General features: G+C 41.2%; 1 protein-coding gene across 2 annotated transcripts in view; it reads right to left on the reverse strand.

The window, feature by feature from the left end:
- Window positions 1–226: 226 nt before the first annotated feature.
- Window positions 227–26,222, reverse strand: part of POLR1A (RNA polymerase I subunit A) — a 232,973-nt gene continuing 206,977 nt past the window's right edge. For both annotated transcript variants that reach the window (XM_033951847.1, XM_033951837.1), the window contains exons 33-34: window positions 10,700–10,864; window positions 227–1,195 (exon numbers count right to left, since the gene is read on the reverse strand). In XM_033951847.1, coding sequence (XP_033807738.1) covers window positions 1,095–1,195; window positions 10,700–10,864 — 266 coding nt within the window. In that variant the 3' untranslated portion in view covers window positions 227–1,094. The remainder of the gene's footprint in view (window positions 1,196–10,699; window positions 10,865–26,222) is intronic.

Genomic DNA, 26,222 nt, shown 5'->3' on the forward strand with positions numbered 1-26,222 from the left:
ACCACTGCCTTCTATGTAAAGAGAAGGCAAGAAAAGGTAAAGTTTGGATTCCCCTTTAACTGAAAATGTGATTGTCCTGAAGCAGTCTATCCTGAATAAAACATTCATCCATATGGAGTTTTGGAATTCAAATGGTCACCGACAGTGATAAGAGTATTATCAACCCATGTAATAACCATCTAAAGCAGAAATGCCACCACTGCACAAACCATATCAATGCTAATCATACAGTCTGTAAGATTTTCTTTAATTTGCAAGAAAAACAAAGTTAAATTGTTTATTTTATTACATGATATACAAAATGGTTTTCTAGCTTTTAACTGATACTAAACAAAATCTACTCTATTTTCCAAAAAGAAAAAAAAACTGTTTACAAAATATAACATACGAAATTAATTAAAAAAAAAATTTTCCATCTCAGGTTTATAAAATATGATGTAGCTGGGTGATTGCTTTCTTAAGGTTTCAATGAGTACACATTTAGTTGGGGGGGGGGGGGGGTGGAAGAAGGATCCGGTGCTAGGATGATGTGCACTAACCTTGCATTCTATAAAGGCAATTCCATATGCATAAACTGTGGGTGCGAACACTATGGCCAGTCAAAGGCTGATATAAAATGCTCGTGTACCACTAAAGTCAATTAAATGCAAGTATTCTATAACTACGTGTCTAGATCCTGGGACTGCCTCTGACCCATCCATGCTCCTCCTCTGGTCACGCCCCATTGAGCTGTGTGCAAAATAAATTAGGCCTGCCAGTTATAGAACAGGGATATAAGGCATATCTGCACATAATTACTGACTTCCAATTAGCACTTGTTAATGCTAATAATGGTTGTTGTCATCTAATTAGCAAAGTTTACAAATAGATTTCTGTTCTGTGTCCAAAACCGTACACCCAACTTTGTGTGATCTATACAAAATCATGGGTATTTAAAAACTGATACATTATGCTGTATAAATACACGCACAGCTATCTATGTAAGTATGCCAGTATATGCACTTCTATATACATATCTCAAGAAGGATCAGCATACAATAAATATGTTCACAAATATACAATATATATAGAAAATGCTCCTTGAAATGATGAAACTACTTAAGTGGTTGTTTTAGATCAAACAAGCCAGTTCCTCCTTTGACAACTTTTCCAACAACCAGACAGGCAGAAGGAGATCGAAGTTCATCACGAGCACCTGAATATAGAGAAAAATTAATTCAATTAAAAGCTTTAATGCAAAAAACTTTTACACATTACAGAAATGTTTAAATGCTAATGCTCTCACCTTTGGATTACACATAACCAATTCTCACTACCCACATGGTGCTCATATCCCACCACTTTAAAAAAAAAAAAAAAAAAAGTAAATTGTGAACTGAACCAAAAAACACAACAGAATTGTTTGAGGACTAGCCTAAAGGTTAGTGCAATGGTCTCAGAACCAGATTAACGTCTCACTGTAGCTCTTTGGCATGTCACTTAACCCTCCAATGCCCTAGGTACAAAATAAATATAGGTACCAATATATAATATGTAAACCACTTTGATTATAACCACAGAAATGTAGTATATCAAATCCCATCCCCTTATGCCTGCTTCCAGGTCATTTACTGGTGTGACCGCACCTCGAATACCGTGTGCAATTCTGATCACCGCATCTCAAAAATATATATCGGAATTAGAAAAGGTACAGAGAAAATGATAAAGCAGATGGGATGATTTCCTTATGAGAAAAGGCTAAAGCGGCTAGGGCTCCATCAGCATGGAGAATAGATGGCTCAGGTCTATAAAGGGTAGACACGAACCACATGTTTACTCTTTCATGCAATGAATCTACTAAATAGTAAATTTAAAACAAACCAGAGAAAATAGTTCTTCTCTCAACGTGCAATTGAACTCTGGAATTCGTTGCCAAAGAATGTGGTGAAACCAGTTAGCTTACAAGGGTTTAAAAAAAGGTTTGGATAATTTCCTAAAAGAAACGTCCATAAGCTATTATTAAGGTGGACTTAGGAAAATCCACTGTTTGTTTCTGAGATAAGCAGCATAAAATCTGTTTTGCTCTTTTGGGATCTTGCCAGCTGCTTGTGATCTGCATTGGCCACTGTTGGAAACAGGATACTGGGCTTGACAGACCTTTGGTCTGTTCCAGTATGACAGCTCTTATGTTCTCATGCTCTTTGTAGCTATACCTTCCGGAAGATTTCTGCCAGGTACTTGTGACCTGGATTGTCCATTTTTGAAAACAGGATACTGGACTAGATGGACTATTGGTCTGACCTAGTATGGCTATTCTTATGTTCTTAAAGCAAAGTTTCTTACTTGTATCAGATATTCTCCAAGATATCTTTTGCTTCTTTAAATAAAAAAAATCTTGAGGGGGGAGTAACTTTAGTACCTTTGGCCAAGGAGACAAGACTTGTCGTGGCAAAGAAATTTAACCAGGGGCTTGTGGAAACCAACCAAAACCTTTCAAGGTTACACCACCCCACCCCACCCCAGTGATAATGTCATTTAGAGCCAAACTTTTCCCATTTAACACGGGATTAAAGGAGTAGCTTTATTACCTGTAGCCAAGGAGGTTGGCATTGTCATGACAGAGGTGGTAGACCAGGTGCTTTAGGAAGCATCCCAGAACCCTCAAGATGCCTCTCTGTACTTGGTCATTGCAATTGAGGTGTGGTTGCAACTTGGAGTGATACAAAGGCATTATAATATTCTCATTTTTGTTTTCCCTTCCTTTACAAATAATTCCTAGAATTCTATTTGCTTTCCTAGCTGCTGCCACCACCACACACTGAGTAGAGGGTTTCAACCTATCATTAATGATGACAGTGAGATCTTTTTCTTGGGTGGTGACTCCTAGTGTGGCACTTAGGATCATGTAGCTATAGGTTGGGTTCCTCTTTTCTATATTCATCATGCTGCACTTGCTCAGATGAAATGTCATCTGCCATTTGGATGCCCAGTCTCATAAGGTTCTCTTGCAATTTTTCACAATCCTCATGTGATTTAATAACTTTAATCAACTTTGTATCATCAGCAAATTTAATTACCTCACTAGTTATTCCCATCTCTATAAGCAAATTAAAAAGCAGTGGTCCCATCATAGACCTCTGGGGAACCCCATTATTTGCTTTACTCCACCGAGAATACTGGCCATTTAATCCTACCCTCTATTTCTATCTTTTAACCAGCTCCTTATCTGCAATAGGATACTTCCTCCTATCCCATGATTTTCTAATTTCCTTAGTTGTTGTTCATGAAGTATTTTGTTAAATGCCTTTTGAAAACCCAGATATACAATACTGGCTGGCTCACCTCTATCAATATGTTTATTTACCTCTTCAGAGAAATGTAGTACATTGGTGAGGCAAGATTTCCCTTAACTAAATCCACGTTGGCTTTGTCAGTAATTCTGTTCTTTATAATGGTCTCTACTATTTGCCTAGCACAGTCAGGCTCACCATTCTCTAGTTTTTCCGGATCACCTCTGGAAACCTTTTGAAAATTGGTGTGCTATTAGCACCAAGTGTTATTTTTTTTTTTTTAATGTTTAAATGATTTTTATTATTCCAGCAGTAAGAAGCAAATACAAACAGTAGTACCATTCAGGAAATAACATTTTCAACAATATAATCAGTTCCCCTCCCATCCCCCCTCCCATCCCCAAGAATCCATGGCCAGTCCAACAGCTGAGAGTGGGAATAAAATCTTAAAGATTCAAAAGTCTACTGCGAGCTCGCGGTGTGAGGTCCTGCCAGAAGTGCTCCCACACCTGACAAAATGTACGACCCGGGCCAAGAGTCAAGTCTCCCACCATGCATCTCTCCAGTGTTGCGTGCACTATCATTAGGGATCTCCATTGTGCATATGACGGGGGATCACGGGAGAGCCAGTTGGTGAGGATGGCTTTTTTTCCCATCAAAAGGGCTCTGGAGATAAATGCTGACATTCCCCTGGGTTTGGGCAAGGCTATATTATAAAATCCAAATAACGTCCTTGGTGCGGAAGCTATCACCTTCCCCAAAGCGATGTGGTATATAGGCCAAGATGTCTCCAAAACTGTTGGATTACGGGGCAGGCCCAAAACATGTGATTCAAAGATGCGTGAGCCTGATTGCATTTCGGGCAAGAATGTGACGCAGTAATCCCCATCCGGGCTGCACGTTACGGTGGAATGTAAAATCTAAGAACAATTTTCAATTGCATTTCCCAGTGAGTAATATTGGGTGACACCTTCTGAATGTTCTTCAGGACCCGTTGTAACTGTTGAGCAGTCAACTGGCAATGCAAGTCCTCAGCTCACGCTGTCGCTAATATATCCAGATTCGTACTTGGTTGGCAATCCGGATCCCCACAATATGAAATCGTAGAGGAATCCTCTGTTGGGTTGAAAGGCTGAAGAGTTCCGAAAGCGCCTCCCTGCAGACTTCAGAAAGGGCAGCCACTGGGAGGGACTGAACATAGTGACGGATCTGGTAATAGGCGAAGAGATCATTAGCCTGTAGATCAAAAGTCCGTTGCAGCTCGTCAAATGTGACCAGGCTCCCCTCCTCCAAAAACTGGTGAAAAAGATATTGTAGACCTTGTGCTTGCCACCTAAGAAAGGTAGCATTTTGCATGCCCGGCTGGAAAGCTCCATTGCCTTTATAGGCAAATATAAAGACACCCTAGAAGACAATTTGGCTCCAAGTGTTATTTTAAAGCTAAATTACTTACTTACCAATAGGCTTTGCTAGTTAATTTTTCAGTTCTACCAGTATTATGGGATATATACTATCCAGTCCAGTTGATTTGCTATTCTTCAATTTATTATTACATTTTCAAGTTTTTCTGAAATTTGTTTCAGTTTCTCTGACTCATCAGCACTGAATACCATTTCTGGCACTGGTATCTTCCCCACATCTTCCTTGGTGAAGACTAAAACAAAGATTCATCTAGTCTCTCCACTATGGCCTTGCCTTCCCTGAATGCCCTTTTTACCTCTCAGTCACATGATGGTCCAAACTAATTCTTTTACTAGCTTCTTGCGTCTAATATAGCTATAAAAGTTTTTATTATGTGATATTGCCTCCAATATAGTCACATTATGGTCCAAACAGATTCTTTTACTAGCTTCTTGCGTCTAATATAGCTATAAAAGTTTTTATTATGTGATATTGCCTCCAACATAAGTCACATGATGGTCCAAACAGATTCTTTTACTAGCATCTTGCATCTAATTTAGCTATAAAAGTTTTTATTATGTGATATTGCCTCCAACATAATCTTATTTTCAAAGTCTCTCTTTGCCTTCCTTATCAGCGCTTTGCATTTCACTTGCCATTCTTTATGCCATTATCTTCAGTTGGATACTCTATCCATTTTCTGAAGGATTTTTTTTTTGGTTTTAGCTCTAACAGCTTCTTTCACCTTGCTTTTTAACCATGCTATGTATCATTTGGCCTTCTTTCCACTTTTTTAATAAGTGGAATATATCTAGACTGGGCTAAAAGTTGTTGGGGGGTTTTTTTCCTCCTCATTTTATCATAGTCTCCTTTTTGAAAGTTAAATGCTAATCTTTTGGGTTTCCTCTATATATTTACCCCAGTACCATTACCTCCTGCACCAGATCATGTGCTCCACTAAGGACTAGGTCTAAAATTGTTCCACCTCTTGATGGTTCATTAACTAGCTGCTCCATAAAACCATCTTTGATTTCATATAGGATTCCTCACTAGCACGCCTTGTTACATTTATCCAGTCAATATTGGGGTAATTAAAATTATGTCCTGGTAAGAAACTACATATATGATGAGCACAGCATTCTGGTAAATCTTCCTTCCAAGGTGGCAAAGTGGTCAAGAAAACAAAAACATTCATCCTGGGAGCCCCCATGAGTAGATCCTCATTTACTTGACCTTCATAAAAGTAGATTAAGCTGACTGGTGTGACAGATATTACTTTTCAAATCCAGAAGCCTTATGGATCCTGTACATAGTCAGTCTTCTTGTTTGGAGGCTGAACAAAGAAGGAGGTCTCCTGTTTTCTTAACAATATATCCTTAAGTCAGGAGCATCCCAAGCCAGAATCGTGCCATGTGCAACAAGTCCCCATTATGCCCCAGTCACCACAAGGGAGACCACAAACAGGAAGCAGTTTTCCTTTGTTCCTCTCGTGTCATTGAGACAACCCTGTCATTCATGGGCAATGTCATGCCTTTCTTTGAGTAGGGTGGGGAGGCTTAAGAAATTTGAGACTGTCCAGGATTTACGATCTGTAAGAATAATCCCAGGACTGTTCAGACTTCTGATTCAAGGCTAGATGCACAAAAAACATGGTCGTTAAGACTGTGTAAATCGCTGTTACCTGATTTTTAGGCCGACTCTGGAACAGCGATTGATGCACCAACAAACAAACCTCCATGTGTCTGAGCCAATCAAGGCCTTAGGCCCCTCCCCATGATGCACCGAAGGGAAGGCCCGCCATTTTGGACTGGCGGGCATTGGAGCTGTAGGGGCCAAGCATCCCTCCTGCTCTTAACTTCTCAGGAGGGGGTTTGGGGGAGCATCCAGTGGCAGGAGGGAGTGGGCATCACTCCTGCATTTTTTGGGGGGGAGGGGGGAAGGGTAAAGGACCTCCGTTGACAGGAGGCAGTGGGCATCCCTCCAGTAAATTTTCTCATGCATTTGGGAGGGTCACCATGACAGGAGGGAGTGGGCACCCCTCCTGCTGATTTCTGCTGGCATGGGGGGGGGGCAGTGCCAGTTATAAATATATTAATTTCAGGGATGAACTATCGGTAACATAAGTAAGCGACTGGTCTTGACCAGACACTTTTTTCGGACTGCTAAAAAGTGTTCGTTTTTTGTTTTGTGCATCACAAAGCAATGTTAGAGAATCAATTGCTCAGGTAGTTTACATGGCATTTCAATATTAATGACTTTATTTGCATGATTGGATTGGAGAATGAGCGATCATGCAGAAAATCACATAGTGAGCTTTCTGCATTGGGTCAGCAAGTGCAATAGTCACTAAACCAGTCAAAACTGGTTTAGCAACGATCATTAGATGATCACTGACTTTAGTACATCTGGGCCTCAGAAAATTGTTCTGCTGGAAAGATCTGCTAGCCAGAATTTGCAATAGGCGATTAATCAAATAATAAATAAACTTGAAACTTGAACTACTTTATTTTTATATACCGCTATACCACAAACAGTTCAAAGCGGTTTACAAAGGAAGAGACTGCATACAAACAGCGATATAACATAAAACCTTTCGAGGTTACATTAGTATGTTAAGATACATTAGTACATTAAGGTTGGTCAAATTTATCTGGAAGAGGTCTAAAGTTAGAGAAATTTGTCAAAGAGATAAGTTTTGACTGACTTCCTGAAGGTTTGATAAGAAAGTGCGTTTGAGATAAAGTTGGTTAAACATCTGTTCCATTTGCCTGTTTGGAATGATAATATTCTGTCAAGGAATCTCTTGTAGGTACAGCCCTTCAAGGATGGAAATGCGAACAAGCAGGAACTGTGTGTACAAGTTGTGCCTGGAAATTCGAAATGATGAGAGAGATAGATTGGGGATGATCCTGGATGAGGATGGACATCCATGTTTTCTAGCCTTCACTCAATATCAGTCTCTTTTTATGCTGGTACTGATACAGTGGAATTCTTTGAAACTGGCAATGATTTATTTTAATTACTTCTATTAAGGTTTAATCTCAAAAGGAAGTGTCAATGCATTCCCAACATCCAGAGTAGCTCTAATGTTGATGCCACCAAAATATTGGGGTTGGAGTTCAAAGAGCCTCTCCTTACACTATGGATGACCATATTTCTTAAAGCTACTTCTGATACTAGGACAACAGAAGAAAAATTAGCTAATGCAAAATTAAAAACTCAATGTTAAAAGTTTTCATGTGGGTAGAGGTCATAGTAGTGCTAAAAATGATAGAAACCTGGGTTGGCCACTGTTGGAAACATGATACTGGGCTTGATGGACTTTCGGTATGTCCCAGTATGGCATTTCTTATGTTCAGAAACACTAAGGAATAAATGCAATACTGAGGTGACCCAACATGAAAAAGACTAAGTTAATCACAAATGAGAAACAACTGTGGAGATAAGAACTCACATCTGGTGTGCTCCATGGAAAAATGACCCCATGTAATGGACTATGCAGGAAGTCTTGCATAGCCTCAGAACCATGCGCTAGAAAGCTCTAAAAGCTATGTTTACATTTGTTTGGCTTGGGCTCTGTTGAATGATGTCACCCTCTTATGAGAGCTGCATATCTTGCTTGTCTTCAAAGATCCCTTCATTTACAATAATGTTAATTGGTTAAAAATACAATTGGTTTGGGAGGAGGGGTGTGGATCTGCTTCAGTGATTGTTCCCTATGATTTTTGACAAATCGCTATTCCTATACCAGAAGAAAAGATTTAACTGTACATTTTCTTACTTTCCCAGGTGATAAATCTATACAAACTATTTTTACTCTCTCATGTGAAATGTTCACATATGAAAAACAATGAAAGCAAGCACCTGTCATTGCAAAAGCAAACCATAAAATCTGACAATGAAAGAAATGATGGATAAAATTTATCAGTCTAAACCTGAATACCCACCTCTACTGCCAGACTAAATGTTATATGAAAAGAATAAAAGTTGGAAGAGTGACTATAGAATAAATACCTGCAGTCAGTCAGGCCGGTAAGTCTGACTTTTGTGGTAAGCAGATTAATGGAAATGCTTTTAAAACAGAGAATGGTAAATCTGATGAATTTCTTTGACTGGGTGACCAGAGAACTGGATATGATGGCAGAGATTAAGGTAGAGTGAGTGGGTGTATGAGTGAGTGGGTGGGTGGGTGGGTATATGAGTTAGTGAATGAGTGGATGGGTGTATGAGTGAGTGGATGTTTGAACTCTTCCTATGTATTTAAATGACCATGGCATCTTTGTGCAGAGCTGAGCCATTAAGAAAAACAAGACCACTTTAAAGTTTTTTTCCCAACTAATTCCATTCTTCTCAAGGAAGAGACTGTTGAAAACCAAGGTCCTTGTCAAAGTATTTTGTTTTTCATTGTTCATCACAGAAGAAGTGTCTTGCTTATTTTGAAATGACAATATTTTTAAAAGACTTTCACACTGAACCCTGATATTAATTGGTTTACTGTGTTGCTGAAATCCCTTACAATGTCTCAAAGGCTCTCTAACTCAGAATGGATGTGTCCATGCTTAGATCAAATCAGGAGGAGAAGTTTGAAAGAAGATGCCCTGCTCAGTGCACAGACTCCCTGTCCTGGTTGTTAAAGAACAAGAGTGTCTTTCTTCAAGGGGATGCTTGGTTGGAAGGCCGCATAGTTGCAACCAGTATCTCCTTGCTCCTAGCATCATACTTCAATGCAGACTAATATGGATGGTTTTTTATATTCACTCAATGTACGCATAGCAACTCGGCATCTCCTGATGCCAATACCAATGAGGAAAAACCCTTCACTTTTATCAAACTGCGAGAGTTAAGTGGAAAGGGGACAGGATATGATATACCACCTTTCTGTCATTACAATCAAAGGAAATTATAAAAAGAATGCTTTCTCCCCTTGACCTCTATGGAGCTTGACTTCAATGAAGGTCAATGCTTACTTGATGGTGATGCTCCATTAATGTCTGTTGCAACTCCTGAGCCCTTTTTGGTTAGTACTTGTGATGCAACTGAACTGGATTTATTTTTTCTACATGCTCATCTATTCCAAAATGTTCTGGAAGATATCTTCCGGCAAGGTCGCAACCAGGGACACTGTGCTCAGCTCCAGTCATAAGGGAGCGTGACAAACATTATGTGGGTATACTAGGGATGCTTCTTGAAGTCATGGCCATTTCTTTCTGGCAAACTGATTGAAAAATAGCGGCAGCAATACTCAACTATGGAAAAAGTAAAGGTCACTCATGCTGCTTGATGCATTTGCACTGCTGGCAAATGTGGTTGAGGAAAAAGAAAAGCGTGAAAACTGATGAAAACATACTGCGTTTTTGAGAAGGGTGGGGAAGTATAAAATTATCAGAAGACTAACCGCAGAGAAAACCAAGCATATAGCAATACGGGAAAAAAATAGAAAAATGGCCCTGCATAAAAACTGACTGGTGTCAGAAATATTAATGACTTTGGAGTCAGTACTCTGACCCTTGCTGAATCCTGACATTGACCATCAGCAAGGATTGCATATCCTTGGAGAAATATAGGATTAAAAGCCAAATGCTCCCTTGATATATTGCTACATATAGTAAAACTCAATAAATTTAACCGTTGTCACTTCTGGTGACCATGTCATAAGGGGAGTGTGTGGGGCAGTGGTTAAAGTTCCAGCCTCAGAACCCTGGGGTTGTGGGTTCAAACCCATGCTGCTCCTTGTGACCCTGGGCAAGTCACTTAATCCCCCTATTGCCCCAGGTACATTAAATATATTGTGAGCCCACCAGGACAGATAGGGGAAAAATGCTTGAGTACCTGAATAAATTCATGTAAACCATTCTGGGCTCCCTTGGGAGAATGGCATAGAAAAATGAATGAATAAATAAATAAATAAATAGTTACCATGATGCAGCAGATAAGTAGACTGAAGCCAATTTCTGTAAATACACAGCCTGCATGTCTTGACAAGAGTATAGCATTCACTGTGAAGGACAAAAAAAACCCAAACAACTTACCCATTAAAGTTGCCTCCTTCAAAAACTTGTAGCTGGTTTCAAATGTCATCTGCTGAAGAGGGGAGGAGTTTGACTGCATCCCGAACCGATTCAATGGCTTGTAAACTCCTTCAAAGCACATATAATCTGCTACTAGAGACAGATGACGGGGATCCACCTCAATACCTGTTGCAGAGAGAAAAAAAACCAAAACAGACAAGTGAATGCAGATGGCAATTCAACTGCTTTATCATCTGTATAAACTCTTATCTACCTTTTTCTTTCAAGCCATGATTTCTTTTTATTTGCCTTAAAAGAAAGAGCTGCTAGAAACAGGTCCCAGCACAAGTCACTGAACATTTGAAAGCTGGCAGAACTGGTCATATAGCAAACCAATTTACCTTTCTATTTTCAAAAAAAAAATTTATGTTCCCTCAACATACCTTAAGCTCCCTAAAAATAAGTTTCAAGTTTATTAAAATTTGATTAATTGCATTACATAAAATTCTAAACGATGTACAATTAAAATGGGGGGGGAATACAATAATCATCTAAAACATGAAGAGGGACAAAGACTCTAATCGACAAACGAACACTGGGAAAAAGGGTGAACTACAATATGTATAGGAAAGAAACATATAAAGGGCGAGCCACTGACAAGAAGGTTGTCAGTTGGCTGGATCAAAGCAAACATATTTTTGCATTTGATACAATATCACACATTTATATGGGTGACGAAGAAAAAAGGTCACCCCAAGAGCGATAACACCTGGCCTTAATAACAAAAATTCACGTCAACGTTTTTGTGTATCTCGTGACAGATCTGGAAACATTTGTATTTTATACCCAAGAAATTCTGTTTATTTTTGAAGAAAAGTCTTAATAGCCAATTCTTATCTGGTGCTAAGGCAACTGTAAGAAGAAGTGTTGCCGGCGTTGCGACTTCCCTGTCTGAGAGTTCCAGCATCATAGAAATATTAAGCAATTGTTGATCATCTTCCTTTAGTTTTTCTTCCCTTTTAATAGGTAAATAGTACTCTTGGGTGAATGGCGATAACAGTTCCTCTTTAATTTCTAACACCTCCATCATATAACGTTTCAACATGTCTTTAGGAGTTACTGCTGCAACTCTAGGAAGTCTAAGATTGTTGTTATGAGAAAAATTTTCTAAAGACTCCAATTTTCTCCTTAAGTTAATATTATCTCTCATCAGTGTTTCTGTAATTTAGAAACTTTCATTTCTTGGAAAAAGTTCAACATTGAATTTTTCAAATCTTGTAAATCAACTTTAATATTCTTAATTTCATTTTCTTGAGTATTAACCTTATGCTTTAGCTGAGACAGTTGAGGATTAATTGTTTCAGCTAGATCTGCCACAAGGTCCCAAATGGCCTCAAGAGTTACCTCTTGGGGTTTCTTTAATGTAAAGGAAAGTTTTTTAGAAGAATCAATATTCTCACCAACTGGAGCTCTCTCCTGGCTGTGACTCTCCTGCTCACGGATAAACCGTGATGATGGCAAGTCCCCAGGTTCCGAAGGAGTCCCCTGTAGATACAGGGGGTCCAGCTCCATGCTCTCCTCTGTGTTCCCATTGGCCTCCGGGGAGAGTGGATCACCGTCTTCCGATGGTTCCTCCACCTGCGGGGAGCTGGTAATCTGAGGAGGAGGGGGAGGCACTCTGGCATCGGGGCTCAAGGTGGTTTCCAAGCCCAGGAAGATAGCCTCCAGTGGGCATGCCGATGCTCCCATGATGTCCTGCATTCGGCGCAGAAGCTCATCAATGTTGCCGAGACCGGCCGGGCCCAAACGCCGCGAGGCTCCAGTGGTGCTACAGCCTCTCCGGTTCGGCATGCTGCAGGCAATTTTTTTGACGAGAAAAAAGCGATGGTAGGCAAGCACTCTGAAGCAAAGCGCTCAGCTAACCAATCAATCCGCCATTTTGTCCTTTGGTCTCCCTTTCTTTTGATGGTTGTTTTATATGGGGTTGTAACCTTGATACTGATATTTCAGGGCGAAAGAGTTGGCAAGGATAGTAAGCGACTGGTCCTCAGCAGTCGCTTCTTTTCGGATCGGCAAACCCAATCAGTGTTTCTTCTTCTGCTTAGTGAATCGATGACTTCCTACTTTTGCATGTCATTTCCCCTCATTTGCATGGGTGGATCGGATTAGATCTTGATCGGGAAGCTGTTTAGTGAATTGGGTCAGGGAACGATTGCAAAACCAGTAAAACCTGTTGTACTGATAAAGCTAACCACAAACATTTAAGTTAGATAAATAAAATAACACTAAAAGCTTGTTCGTTGGCCTTTATTTCTGTGTATTAATGTGGAATAAGATACCAACCACATTCCTTTATACCAAGATTTCAATGAACAGAGTGAACTGGGTATTTCACAGTTACCACAGCTATTTAAAATGGAGGACCCAGATCTAAGCAGCAAGAATGCCCTATTACAGCACCTCCTGCATAAAATGCAAGTACAAGTGGCAGCGTGTTTTTTTTTTTTTTTTTAATCTGCAGCAAGGGTTCAAATTAAAACTTTTGCTTTGAAAATTGGTGCATTGCCAAAGGTATGAAGCAGAAATTCTGAAAATTACCCCTGTGGTTAAATGGCTTCTTCAACAGGTATTTTTGCAGGGGTCACATAGAGGCTGACGATTTCCGTCTTATTTGTATAGGGACTCCCACTTTCAGACTCTGCTGATAGCTAAATGGCAAGTTTGTTACTTAAAATGCACAGCATATGACAGATCCTTTGCTGCTCTGGGAGACTGGCAAAGTGGTCCTTTGTGGGGAGGGAGACTATAGCTAATGTGACCACTTATTTTTTTCACCAAAACAGGACATCTATTAATATTCAGTCCCACCCCCAATCCCGCCCTAGCCCCACCCCCAATTTCTTCTATTCATTTTCATGTACATACAATATCTTATTATTTCATAATGGTAACCATAAAATTAAAAAAACAACAACACACAAAGCACCCTATACGCAGAGAAAATGTTAATTATCAATTATATTTGGGGGGTTTTCAAAGATGTCACCTCAGTAACTACAGAAAAATAGACAAATATAGTGCAAAATATAGACAGCAGATATAAATTCTCCAAACTGACACATTTTGATCACTAAATTGAAAATAAAATCATTTTTCCTACCTTTGCTGTTTGGTGATTTCATGAGTCTCTGGTTGCGTTTCCTTCTGACTGTGCATCCTTTCTTTCTGCACTCAGGCCCAACAATTGTCCCTTTCTATTCCCTCCCTCCTTCCTATGTCCTTAGTGTCCCCAGTGCCTCCTTCCTATGTCCTTAGTGCCTCCTTCCTATGTTCTTAGTGCCCCTTCCTATGTCCTTAGTGCCCCCAGATCCAATGTCAGTTCTCCTTTGTACCTTTGTTCCAGGTCTCCCTCTCTCTCCCTCCTTTGTTATGATCTTGCCTCTCTCTGCTCCTCCTCAGGGTCTCTCCCTCTCCACCTCCCATAGTCCTGCTTCTACCTCCTGTCTTTCCCCTTTGGTCCAGGCCTTTATCTCTCTAGTCTTTCTTCTACTTACAACCCCCCCTTCTCTGCTTCTTTCTCTCCTTCCTTCCTTCCTTCCTCCCTCCTTCCTGTATCCCCCTCACAGCCTTCCAGCTTTTGTCCCACCCCCTCCCAAAAAGCCTGCCTGCCTGCCTGCCTCCCCCAAAGCCAGCCAGCCTGCCTGCCTACCTACCTACCTCTCTGCCGCGCCAAAGCCAGCCAGCTTGCCTCCTATCTCCTTCCCTCCCTGCTGTGGGAAAAAAAAAGCCTCCCTCCAGGCCCGATTTAAACCTGCCACCATTGCTCCTCTGCTTACCTCCCTGCTGCCTGGCTGGCCCGGAACGTCCTCTCCGATGTCAGAATTGACGTCGGGAAGAAGGCTTCTGGGCGCAATTACCAGCAGGGAGGTAAGTAGAGGAGCAGCGGCAGCAGACCGGGGGAAGGTTTAAATCGGGCATGTAGAGAGGCTTTTTTTTTTGTGCAGCAGGGAGGGACAGGAAGCGATCGCCTGTCTCGTTGTCCCCGCGCACAGCTTTGGGACGCTGTCCCTGAAAACGGGACATTTTGGCATCCCGAAGCTGTGTGGGGGGGACAACGGGACAGGGGATCCAACAACGGGATGTTCCTGTTCAAAATGGGACGTATGGTCACCTTAACTATAGCGTATGTGGCCCATAGCCATAGGGAGTATGTGAAAGAGCTAGATTTAAGTGGTTGTGGATTGGGACATGAACTGTTAAGGCGTGACAGAATCTGCAGGCTACTCGAGTGGCTTTAAATTCTAAGGTACATGAGCGTTCCCTTTGGTCAGTTTTTTATTACAAACTTTGATTTTTTGTTTTGTTTTGGGAATCGTACGGGCACTTTGTTGGCAAGCTTGACCCATCCAAGGGGGGACCTCAGGTGTGTAAGGCTCTGCGTCATGAGGGTACAGTGGTTACTGATAGTCAGCAGATTGGGGCATTGTTTGCTTGGTATTATGAACACCTATATCAGGTTAGGGCTGCTCCCCTTGAGCGAGTGGAGGCCTATGTGATTTTCCTGGCAGTCCTGGTTTTGAGAAAGGAGGAGGTGCAGGGGTTACATACCCTGCTGACAGGCACTGAGATTAGGGAGGCTATTCAGTTGGCCCCTTTACAGAAGGCCTCAGGATCTGATGGCCTGTTGGCTGAGTTCTACCGGTTGTTGCAGGATCATATCTCCTTGCCGTTACAGGCCTATTTTGAGGTGGTTCTACAGAGGGGGGTCCTTTCCTTTACATGCTAATTTATCCACTATTATCATTTTACCTAAGCCCAGAAAGGACCCCTCTCTTATGGAATCTTATAGGCCTGTATCCTTAATATATTTCGAAGTGAAGTTATTGGCAAAAATCTTGGCCTGGAATTTGGTTCCCTTCTTTCCTGGGATTATTCATACTGATCATGACGGTGATGGGACATGCGGTTACCAGGCACCAGCGGGGTCTCTTGGTGAGTTTGGATGTGTGCAAGGTGTTTGACTGTATGCATTGGGACTACATGTTTTGTCTGTTGGAACATTATGGGTTGTTTTTTTTTTTTGGGGGGGGACCTTTATGGTTATGGTTTGGGTATTGTATGAATCTCCCTAATCCAACATTTTAGTAAATGGGATATTATCAGCTTCATTTGGATTGAGGGGAACGAGACAGGGATGCCCCCTCTGCTTTTCATTTTATCCTTAGAGCCTCTACTAGTATGCATTTGTTCTGATGCTGGGATTAGTGGTATGCAAGTGGGGAGACAGACTGTGACTTGTTTGGCCTTTGCGGATGATTTGATGGTGTGTGAGTTCTGACCCCGCTCCTCAGTGTTGCACTTTTTGGAATTGGTTCAGTAGCATGGAGGGGTGTCAGTGTTTACCATAAATCTTGACAAATCTGAGGCCTTGGCAGTGGGGGGTATGACTTTGAGGACTGGAATTTCCCTTTTCCTTTTAGGAAGGTTACTCATAGAATGGGTTATCTTGGTGTTTATATTCCTGTACAGGTGGCTGATGCTTATAAAGAAAATTATACTGTGTTAATGCAAAAATCTCTGTCTTTATTTGCCATGTGGATGGACTTACCACTGAGTTAGAGAGGGCGGATAGAGCTTTATAAAATGGTGTTATTTCCCAAATGGCTATTTGACCAATAGACATTTGCAAGCTTTTCAATCTGCGTTACTTAAGTTTCTCTGGCACCATCACAAGCCTCGCTGTACACTTCAGCAGTTGCACCTTCCAGTGGGAAGGAGAGGATTGGCTCTACCGGACTTGAGGACAACTTTAAATGCAGAAATGGGGTATCTTCAGATATTTGATGATCCTTTTTCACTAGGCTGAGCATAAGACTATCCTCCTTCAAAAGACCACTGAATAGAGGAAGATGAAAACACTGATCCCAGTGTAAGTGTGACAACCATTTCCAGATGAAGGCTTCTTCTCTGAGTAGCCTTAACAGCAAACATTTAGGCGCCCAAAAACAGTAGTAAAGGGAGTGCAGAATAGTAGAGACCTGCCAATTCAAGCAATTTCCAATACCCATGGATGCAAAGAGATCTGAATCACTTTGGGTCATTATTTCTTGATTCCCCAATTCCATGAAAAGCCAGCTCCATGCTCCTTATCTACTATATTTGTCTCAAAGACTGCTTCTCTGATCAGTAGTGTCTGGCCTCAAAAATGAACTGATTTTCCTTGATTTTAAAAGTCAAGCAGTCTCTGTACCCAAGAAGCTGACTAGACTGAAGTCTAGTTTTATGTCCAGGATCAACTTTACAAGATGCCTCTGAAAGGTAACAGCCCATAATGTTAGCTGATCAAGAAGAGTCTTGCATGCTGTATCTGCTGCCCAATTATGTAGCCAGAAGAAGCTCTGTTCTCTGTTATGCGCTGACTTTGTTTACCCACTGTCATAAACTAACCTACACAAGGAAAGGGTTTGAATGGCTAGTGTAAGTCACTGCTTGTTCATGGGAGTAGGCCAAATGAACAGAACTTCCCCTTGGACTCTCACTAATTATTCACAACACATAGCCACCACAGCAAAAAGACACAGTGGATCCTTACATCTCTTTGGTTCTTAAGGCATAAGATGAGAAAGACTGAAAACACGGATTTTTCCACCTTTTGGATGATCTAAGAACTGTGCTATTTTCTACTAGGGTAGATTAGTTTAGGACAGCATAAGAACATAAGAATAGCCTTACTGGGTCAGATCAATGGTCCATCAAGCCCAGTAGCCCATTCTCACAGTGGCCAATCCAGGTCACTAGTACCTGGCTAAAATCCAAGGAGTAGCAACATTCCATGTTACCAATACAGGGCAAACAATGGCTTCCCCCATATCTTTCTCAATAACAGACTATGGACTTTTCCTCTTCCAGGAACTTGTCCAAACCTTTCTTAAAACCAGCTCTTGATATATTGCTTAACACCAAAGTATCAAAGCGGTTTACAATAAATCATTAAATACATTGCATATCATATACAGAGGTTCACAACATAAAACAACAAAAACAGTTAAAAACAAATCATAGGTGACTCCTAAAATCAAAGTCCCAACATACACTATTGTAATTAAATGAGCTCATAAAAAGCTATATTTTTACACACTTGCAAAAGCTATGATAACTGGAAATTTCAGTCATTTTGTTAGTTAAAGCAATCCAAAGAGCAAAACCTGTGCAGCAAAAAGCTCTATTTCTGCTAGATGTTAGTCTGACCTGTGACAATGTAGGGAGTTGCAATAATTGACACTGTGAAGAGTGGAGAGAACGCCAAGAACATACTGCTTTAACATATGAGAAAGATATCTAGGTACACCCATCTTCAGAGCTTTAAATACTAAACACTTAATCATAATTCTTGATGTAAAGCTCAAATAAAATCGAAGTGTCATATTCTACAATTTTTTTCACAACAATTAGGTGAGCAGCCATATTTTGAACCAACTGCAATCTTTTCATGCCTGTCTGAGTAATATCCTGAAACAGCGAATTACAATAGTCAAATTTATTTGAAATCAAGGCATGGATTATCTTGATCAGATTGCATTGGTCCAAAAAAGGTCTGCCCTCTCCAACACTGGGAGATAAGTTGCCTCAGCTCTTGCTGCCTGGTAGAACCCCTTCAGGGATCTCCTACTCCATCAAATCTAAAAGCAATGTCTTCTGTTGAGAAAAACACCCTAGGAAGCTTCTCAATTCCTTTCAGGGAGGGATCTCCTCCTTGTCCGAGGGGAATACTCCCCCCTCTTTCATGCATGCTCAGGGACTAACTGCTGCCTCCTATTCTTCCTCTTCTCCCAAGGATCCCACTGGGAGAGGAATGGTCTTTGGACCACCTTGCTATATCATAGGGCCAATTAAGGCTTCTGGAGACAGACCCTGAAAGAGGAGGTGCTAAGGCAAAATTCGCAGTTCCAGAATGTAAGTTGCCTTTTTTTTCCCAACTGTCAGCCTAGCACAGATCATCTTGAATAAGATCCAACAAAATCTTAGAGAAATTAACAACAAAGAGGAGGCACGAGTGAAACCATTGCCTCTACTCAAAGGATCTCAAAAGAGATCCTTCCTCACTGACTCCTGACTCTCCTTTGTCGAGTCCTTATACCTTTCCCTCATCCTCGGTGACTTCAACATCTATGTCAAAGACCCCTCCAAGGTTCCTTGACTTCAATATCTATGTTGACAACCCCTGCAAGGTTCCTTGCCTTAACATCCTCATTCAATCTCCAGCTGTGCTCCACCACCCTGACACACCAGAATGGATGATGCTTGGACCTAATCCTTTCCTCCAACTGCTTGACCACCAAATTCTGCAATACCACACTTCCCTTCTCTCTACCATCATCTGTTAATATTCACAATTCATCACCCCAGCCCCGGCTAATCACCACCAACACATTCAGGAACTTTCAGGCTATTGACCCTAGAGCCTTCTTCACTGCTGTCTCATCTCTCTCCTTAACTACTATATCACATAAGACTTCCAATGAAGCCGTCCTCTCCTATAATATCATCCTCTCCGCTCTAGATACCCTTGCTCCTTCAATTTCATGCCCTGCTAGGTGTGCCAAACTCCAACCCTGGCTGACCCCCTGCATCTATTACCTGCGCTAATGTGCCCATTCCGCTGAACGTCTCTGGTTTACATCCCATATGCACACTGACTTCATACACTTCAATTTCATACCAACATCATACCAGTCTGACCTCTCACTGGCCAAACAAGAATATTATACCCACTTTATCATCTCTCTTAGCTCCAATCCTCGCCGTCTCTTCACCACACTAAACTTCCTATTCAAGGTACCCTCACCTCCTATCCCCCTTCAATTACTCCCAAGACTATGGCACAATTCCTCTATAATAAGATCCAGAAGATTCACCTTGAGCTCCTAATCAGGCTGTTTACCCCTTCCCTCCCTCATCTGGTCTTTCTGCTAATCTCCCCTCAACACCTGCCACTCTCTCCTCCTTCTCTGAAATCACCGAAGAGCATTTCTCTCATCCTCCAAACCCACTACCTGCTCCTCCGATCCAATTCCCACTCACCTATTAAGCGCCATCTCGCCTGCTATCTTCCCTCCTATATGTCACATCCTCAACCTATTGTTCTCCACTGCAACTGTCACTAATGCCTTCAAACATACCATTGTCACACCCCTCCTCAAAAAAACCTCACTGGACTACACATGCCCCTCCAACTATTGCCCCATCTCCCCTCCTCCCCTTATCTGAGTTACTTGAAAGTGCTGTTAACCGCCGTTGCCTGGACTTCCACTCATCCCAAGTTATTCTTGATCCGCTTCAGTCAGGTCTTCACCAGTTGCATTCCAAAGAAACTAAAGTTACTAAAGTTTCCAATGACTTGTTCCTGGCCAAATCCAAAGGCCTTTACTGTATCCTCATCCTTCTTGATCTATCTGCTGCCTTTGATACTGTTAATCAATGCCTACCCTGCTCTTGCCTGGTTTTCTTCCCATCTCTCCCATTGCACCTTCGGTTTATATAACGGTGGTTCCTCTTCCACAGCCATCCCACTACCAATTGGTGTACCTTAAGGTTCTATACTGGGACCACTCCTTTTCTCAATCTACACCAGTTCAATTGGAACGCTGATCTCCTCCCATGGCTTCCAGTATTACCTCTATGCTGACTCCCCCAGATCTATCTCTCTGCACCAGATCTCTCTACTGAAACCTAGACCCAGATCACAGCCTGCATGTCCGACATTGCCGCCTGGATGTCCCACCTCCATCTAAAACTGAATAAGACTAAAATAGAACTGCTCATCTTCCTGCCTAAACCCACCTCTGCTTGCAATCTTGGGAGTCATCTTTGACTTCTCTCTTTCCTTCTCTGCCCAGATACAATATATCGCGTGCCGTTTCTTCCTCTATAACATTACCAAAATCTGACCTTTCCTCTCCAAGCACAATACCAAAACCCCTATCCACACCCTTATCACTTGCACTTATATTACTGCAACTCGCTACTCTCAGGTGTTCTGCACAGCTATCTTTCTCCCCTTCAATCCATCCAGAATTCAGATGCATGGCTCATATTTCATGAGAGCTGCTATACTCATGTTACCCCTTTCCTAAAGTCATGTCATTGGCTTCATATCCATTTGCAAATATAATTCAAACTCTTCTTACTGACCTACAAATGCATTCACTCGGCTGCCCTTCTCTTCACTTATCTCCCTCTATGTTCCCCCCCCCCCACGCGAGCTCCGCTCAACTGCTAAGTCCCATCTATCTGTGCCCTTTTCCTCCTCTGCCAATTCCAGACTCCATCCCTTCTATCTTGCTGCGTCATATACCTGGAACAAACTGCCTGAATCCCTATGGCAGGCTCTGTCTCTGGCAGTGTTCAAGTCCAAGTTAAAAGCCCACCTCTTCAAGACTGCTTTTAACTCTCAACAACTCTCACCTTGGGTTCTGCATCCCCAACCCTATATGTCATGTCTGTCTAAATTAGATTGTAAGCTCTTCTGAGCAGAGATCGTCTATTAAATGTCAAAATGTACAGCGATGTATACACCTTTCAGTGTTATAGAAGTGATAAATAGTAGTAGTAAATAGTATCTGTAATGTGTCTGGCAATCCCACAGAAAGAAATGGAGAAGGAACAATAAAATAAAAGTGGTAGATGGAGGGGAGAATAGAGAATGGAGGAAAGAGATGGAGAATGGGGGAAGAGGATCTATGGTGGGAAGAGATAAGGCTGGTCTGCACCTTCAAAAGATATAAAAAGGATGGAGTCGATCCAGAGGAAGGCTATTAAAATGGTGTGTGGTCTTCATCATAAGGCGTATGGGGACAGACTTAAAGATCTCAATCTGTATACTTTGGAGGAAAGGCGGGAGATATGATAGAGATGTTTAAATCAAAAAATTCAGAAATTTTTATTACTCGCCAGGTTTTTTTCTTGTGAGAGATGTTTAAATACCTACGTAATGTAAATGCGCATGAGTTGAGTCTCTTTCATTTGAAAGGAAACTCTGCAATGAGAGGGCATAGGATGAAGTAATCTAAGGAAATACTTTTTTACAGAAAGGGTGTAGATGCATGGAACAGTCTCCCAGAAGAGGTGGTGGAGACAGAGACTGTGTCTGAATTCAAGAGGACCTGGGATAGGCATGTGGGATCTCTCAGAGAGAGAAAGAGATAATGGTTACTGCGGATGGGCAGATTAGATGGACCATTTGGCTTTTATCTGCCATCATGTTTCTAAGAACAGACATCTACTCATATGCCATACCCTCTTCAATCCCCACCCTCTCTCTCCTCTGCCCACTAACTCAAACTCCCCTGATCCTCATTCCTAGACAAGAGCTCCCTTATCCCATTTTCATCCCTTCCCCCCTTATTTTTCTTCTTGGCCCCAGGAGGCAGTGTTCATTAGAAGTGACATCTCAGGGCACATCTTCCCTCTCTACTTCCAGACTAGACTGTTATTCTTTAATCGATCTAGTTAGAAAGGTAAAAATTTGACCAGAATCATAGGAGGAGGTGGTGATCTGAAGTACCACACTGCTGCCAGACTCACACCATATCACTTCCACCCCTCTACCCATGGAGAGAGACTAAGCAGCTGTCAAAATAATGCTGTGTCATCCCCCAGAGAGTAATAGAACAATCACTAAATTGATATGGCTTTGTCTCTCCCACAGCGATTCCAAACGAAATAAGAGAACTCAGTAGAAAGGGCTAGATTTTGTAGTCTTCTAGTGTCGTTGCACGAACCCACAAACCTGATATTTTTGGAGTTTCTCCAAAGCAAAGTAATCTGATAAGTACAACAGCTGCTTCAGCTGCTGGGCATTGGTTTTCTTCCCATCATTTACTACTGTTGAATTGCCAGGGAGGCAGTGCAGAAACCTCAGCAGCAATTCATTGCCAGTTAGTAATAGTGGTAGATAATGTCAAAGAAATCTAACTACATACAGTCATTATAAAATATAGCAACTAAATGCAGTTGCTTTATGGCTCTTAATTCATTTGAAACTGAAATAAATCAGCCTGAGGATCTCTTCAACCCACATGAAAATCTATAATAATGTCACAGCTTTAGATATTTATGAAAACACACAAACTTACTAACAATCAATGTTATCAAATTAGCAGAGTCCTAATCTTGAATGACAGACATCCTTTCTAGAAAAAATGAACAACTACTGTTTCTGATGTTTCAGTGGGTGATCATCTGGCATCCAGTGATCACTGCATGGTACGGTTTAATATTAAGATGGGCATAGAGAAGGCTCATTCAAAAGCAAAGATTCTAGACTTTAAAAAAACTAACTGTTTGGATGGGGGTTTACGTCAAGGAATTATTGTCTGGATGGGAACGTCTGGAAAGAGTGGAAATGCGGTGGGCAAAACTGAAAGGAGCAATTGTAAGGGCAACAAACCTTTTTGTGAGGCAAGTAAGTAAAAGTAAGAGGAAAAGAAGGCCGCTTTGCTTCTCAAAAGTAGTAGCTGAGAAGGTAAGGAATAAGAGGTTAGCTTTCATAAACTAAAAAAGATCGCAGAAAGAGGAAGATAGACAAAAATATCTGGAAAAGTTAAGAGAGGCAGGCCATGTAATCAGGAAAGCAAAGATGCAAATGGAAGAAAAAATAACTTAATCAGTCACTCTAAAAACACATTGAGTTACAAAGGCTGTGACCTTTCAGTCCTGTTGTGTCATCCAGTGAACACTACTGAATAGAACTGGATTTATCCCCAGTACTGTAGCTACAGGTGGGCCCAGGCGCACCCAGTAGCAAAACATCTATAATATGGCTAGTTGGGATCCCCAAGCTCCACCAGCAAAAAACTCCTGAAACCTTTCCTCCCACATACCTTTAAAGAACTGACCTTCACTGGCAGCATCATTGATGCACACTGCTCATGTCAGCCCCAAAGCCTTCCTTCTGAGACAACTTTCTGTTTCTGCATAGGTGGAGTACATCAGAAGGAAGTTTGTGGGACCATCGTGAGCAGTGCTCATCAGTCATGCTACTCACTGTTGGCAAAGATAGGCTCTTTGAAACGTACCGTATTAGGGGACCTGAGAGTCCAGATCACCTGGTGTGAGAGAGATGGGATCATCTGCCCACCTAACTGAGATCCAGGCCCATCCAAAATTGGGTATCTGGCTACATCCCTGCTCAGTAATAGGACATATTTATTCATTTTAAATAGCCCTCTACATCTGCCAGTTCTGTGCAGGGTACAAATAAACATACATAGTAATACACTAAATTACATGACAAGACCTAATAAAATAAATACAGATTAAAGATATATAAGCACATAAGCATTGTCTCTGCCGAGTCAGACCATAGGTCCATCATGCCCAGCAGTCCGCTCCCGTGACAACATGGACAATATTGAATTTATACTGCTGAGGAGGGTGCCGGATTTCAGGGGGGGCCTTCGGGGGGAGCAATGCCGGTTCTCGGGGGGGGGGGGGGAAACGTATGAAAGCGAGTTTCCATTATTTCCTATGGGGAAACTCGCTTTGATAAACGAGCATTTTGGATTACGAGCATGCTCCTGGAACAGATTATGCTCGTAATCCAAGGTACCACTGTATATTTTTAGATTGTTTGGTAAGCTGTTTTACTAGAGAGAAGCTTGCTGTCTGTTTTTCCTCTCTAGGTATAAGCTCTGTATTTTTAGCACTTGTTAATTTTTAATGAAGCACTCCTTTGCATTGTATAATTTAGCTTGCATTTTCACCTGATCACCTTTTTGCTCGTCCACTGGCCATCTTGTGCTCTTTAACACTTTCGTCCACATGTCTTACAATTGACTTATTTGGCTTACCTTTCCTGGTCCTGTTTTATACGCATGGTTCTACATATACATTATTTCCATATTCATTAATTGGTTTTATATATTGGCCATTTTGTTTTACGTAAACATTCAAATGTTTTTAACTATTTAAATATTTGATTTATATGATTTTATTGTTTTAAATGTTGGTTTGATTTAGTTATTATTTTATCTACAGTTTTGCCTCCGCCGCAGCCTTCAGGTGAAATGTGGCCAAGTCAGGCACATATGACATTAAATTTATTTTTGCTCCATACTGGTTTGGTCTGCTCTTTATTCTGCACCTGAATCACCACAGATCATCTGCCTCTCTTATATCCCTCAGACCTCTTTTGAGCCCTGTGATGTAAGTTGCCTTAATCATATCCTACAGCAACAGACTCCAAAGCTTAATTGTGTGCTGCATGACAAAAAACACCGGTCACAGAATTCAGCCAAGGAAATGCAGACTCTATGTTGTGGGTGGCCCAGGCAAGAAAAGAGTTGGTCTTTGCCTCTGCAGGCATCCTTCCTCTCAAGCTGAAGCTGGACAGGCGTGGAAGCTAGGGAAGGATTCTCCAGTGGAATGCATGCAGGAGACAGGAATCAATCTGAAAGGAAATCAGCAAAAACTGGGTTCCAATATTCTAGGCTACAAGCATTGACCAAGTTCTGCTGGGAGGACTAACAGCTAGTTCTATAGCGGCTCCTGCAGACAGGAAGCAGGATCTGCCTAACTGAGACCTTACAAATACTTTTGATTTGTTTTCAATCTGCTGCTTCTTGTAAGATTCATGAAGTATCCCCTTGTTTTAATATTGGAAAGTTTAAATAATTGCTCCCCATTAAAAAAAATTTTCTCTCATATAATTTTAAAAAATTTCTCTCTCTTCTTAGTCATCTTTTGCAGGCTGAAGAGCCCTAATCTCTTTAGCCTTTTCAAGCAGAAACGGTACATTCCCTTCATCATTTTTGTCACACTTCTCTAAGTCTACTCTAATTCTACTACATGCTTTCTTTTCTTTTTTTAACTTTATTTAGTTTTTTAATGCCAACAAAAAGTGCAATACAATTTATATACAAATAATAATAATCAAACAAGCACTTATAATCAATCAGTATCCATACAAAAATAAAATTCCCTTCCCCATCTAACATTACCATCAGGAATAATATCAAAACAAAAGATATACCACCCTCCTCCTTGGATGTGTGGGTGTAAAATGGAAAATAAAGATAAAGATAAAGGACAACTATAACAAATCTACAAAAGACGTGAATGGACCTCAAACTAATTTGAATATCATATTATGCCCCAGAATGTCAGCATTCATTTACTCGTTAAGCATAAGCTCGCCCTCCAAAATGGAAAACTAAGGTGATCCCAATTCTTCCAATTGCGAGTAATCATTTGCATGGCTATCCTCGTCATAATAAGGAAAAGCCAACATTTATACCTATCCAATATGCAATATCATCCCACATATAACAACCTCATACGTCAATGGAATTGATGACTCCAGTATGGTATTAATCTGTCCCCATATTGACTTCCAAAGTTGAGTATCAAAGGACAATAGAACAGCAGATGATCTAGTGTCCCTATATCAAGATGGCAGTGCCAGCATCTATTAGATTTAGAACTATCTAATTTTTATAAACGAACAGGGGTCCAGAAACTTCTATGTAACAAAAAAACCCCACAT

The sequence above is a fragment of the Geotrypetes seraphini genome, chromosome 1 (assembly GCF_902459505.1).
Source record: "Geotrypetes seraphini chromosome 1, aGeoSer1.1, whole genome shotgun sequence".
NCBI lineage: Eukaryota > Metazoa > Chordata > Amphibia > Gymnophiona > Dermophiidae > Geotrypetes > Geotrypetes seraphini.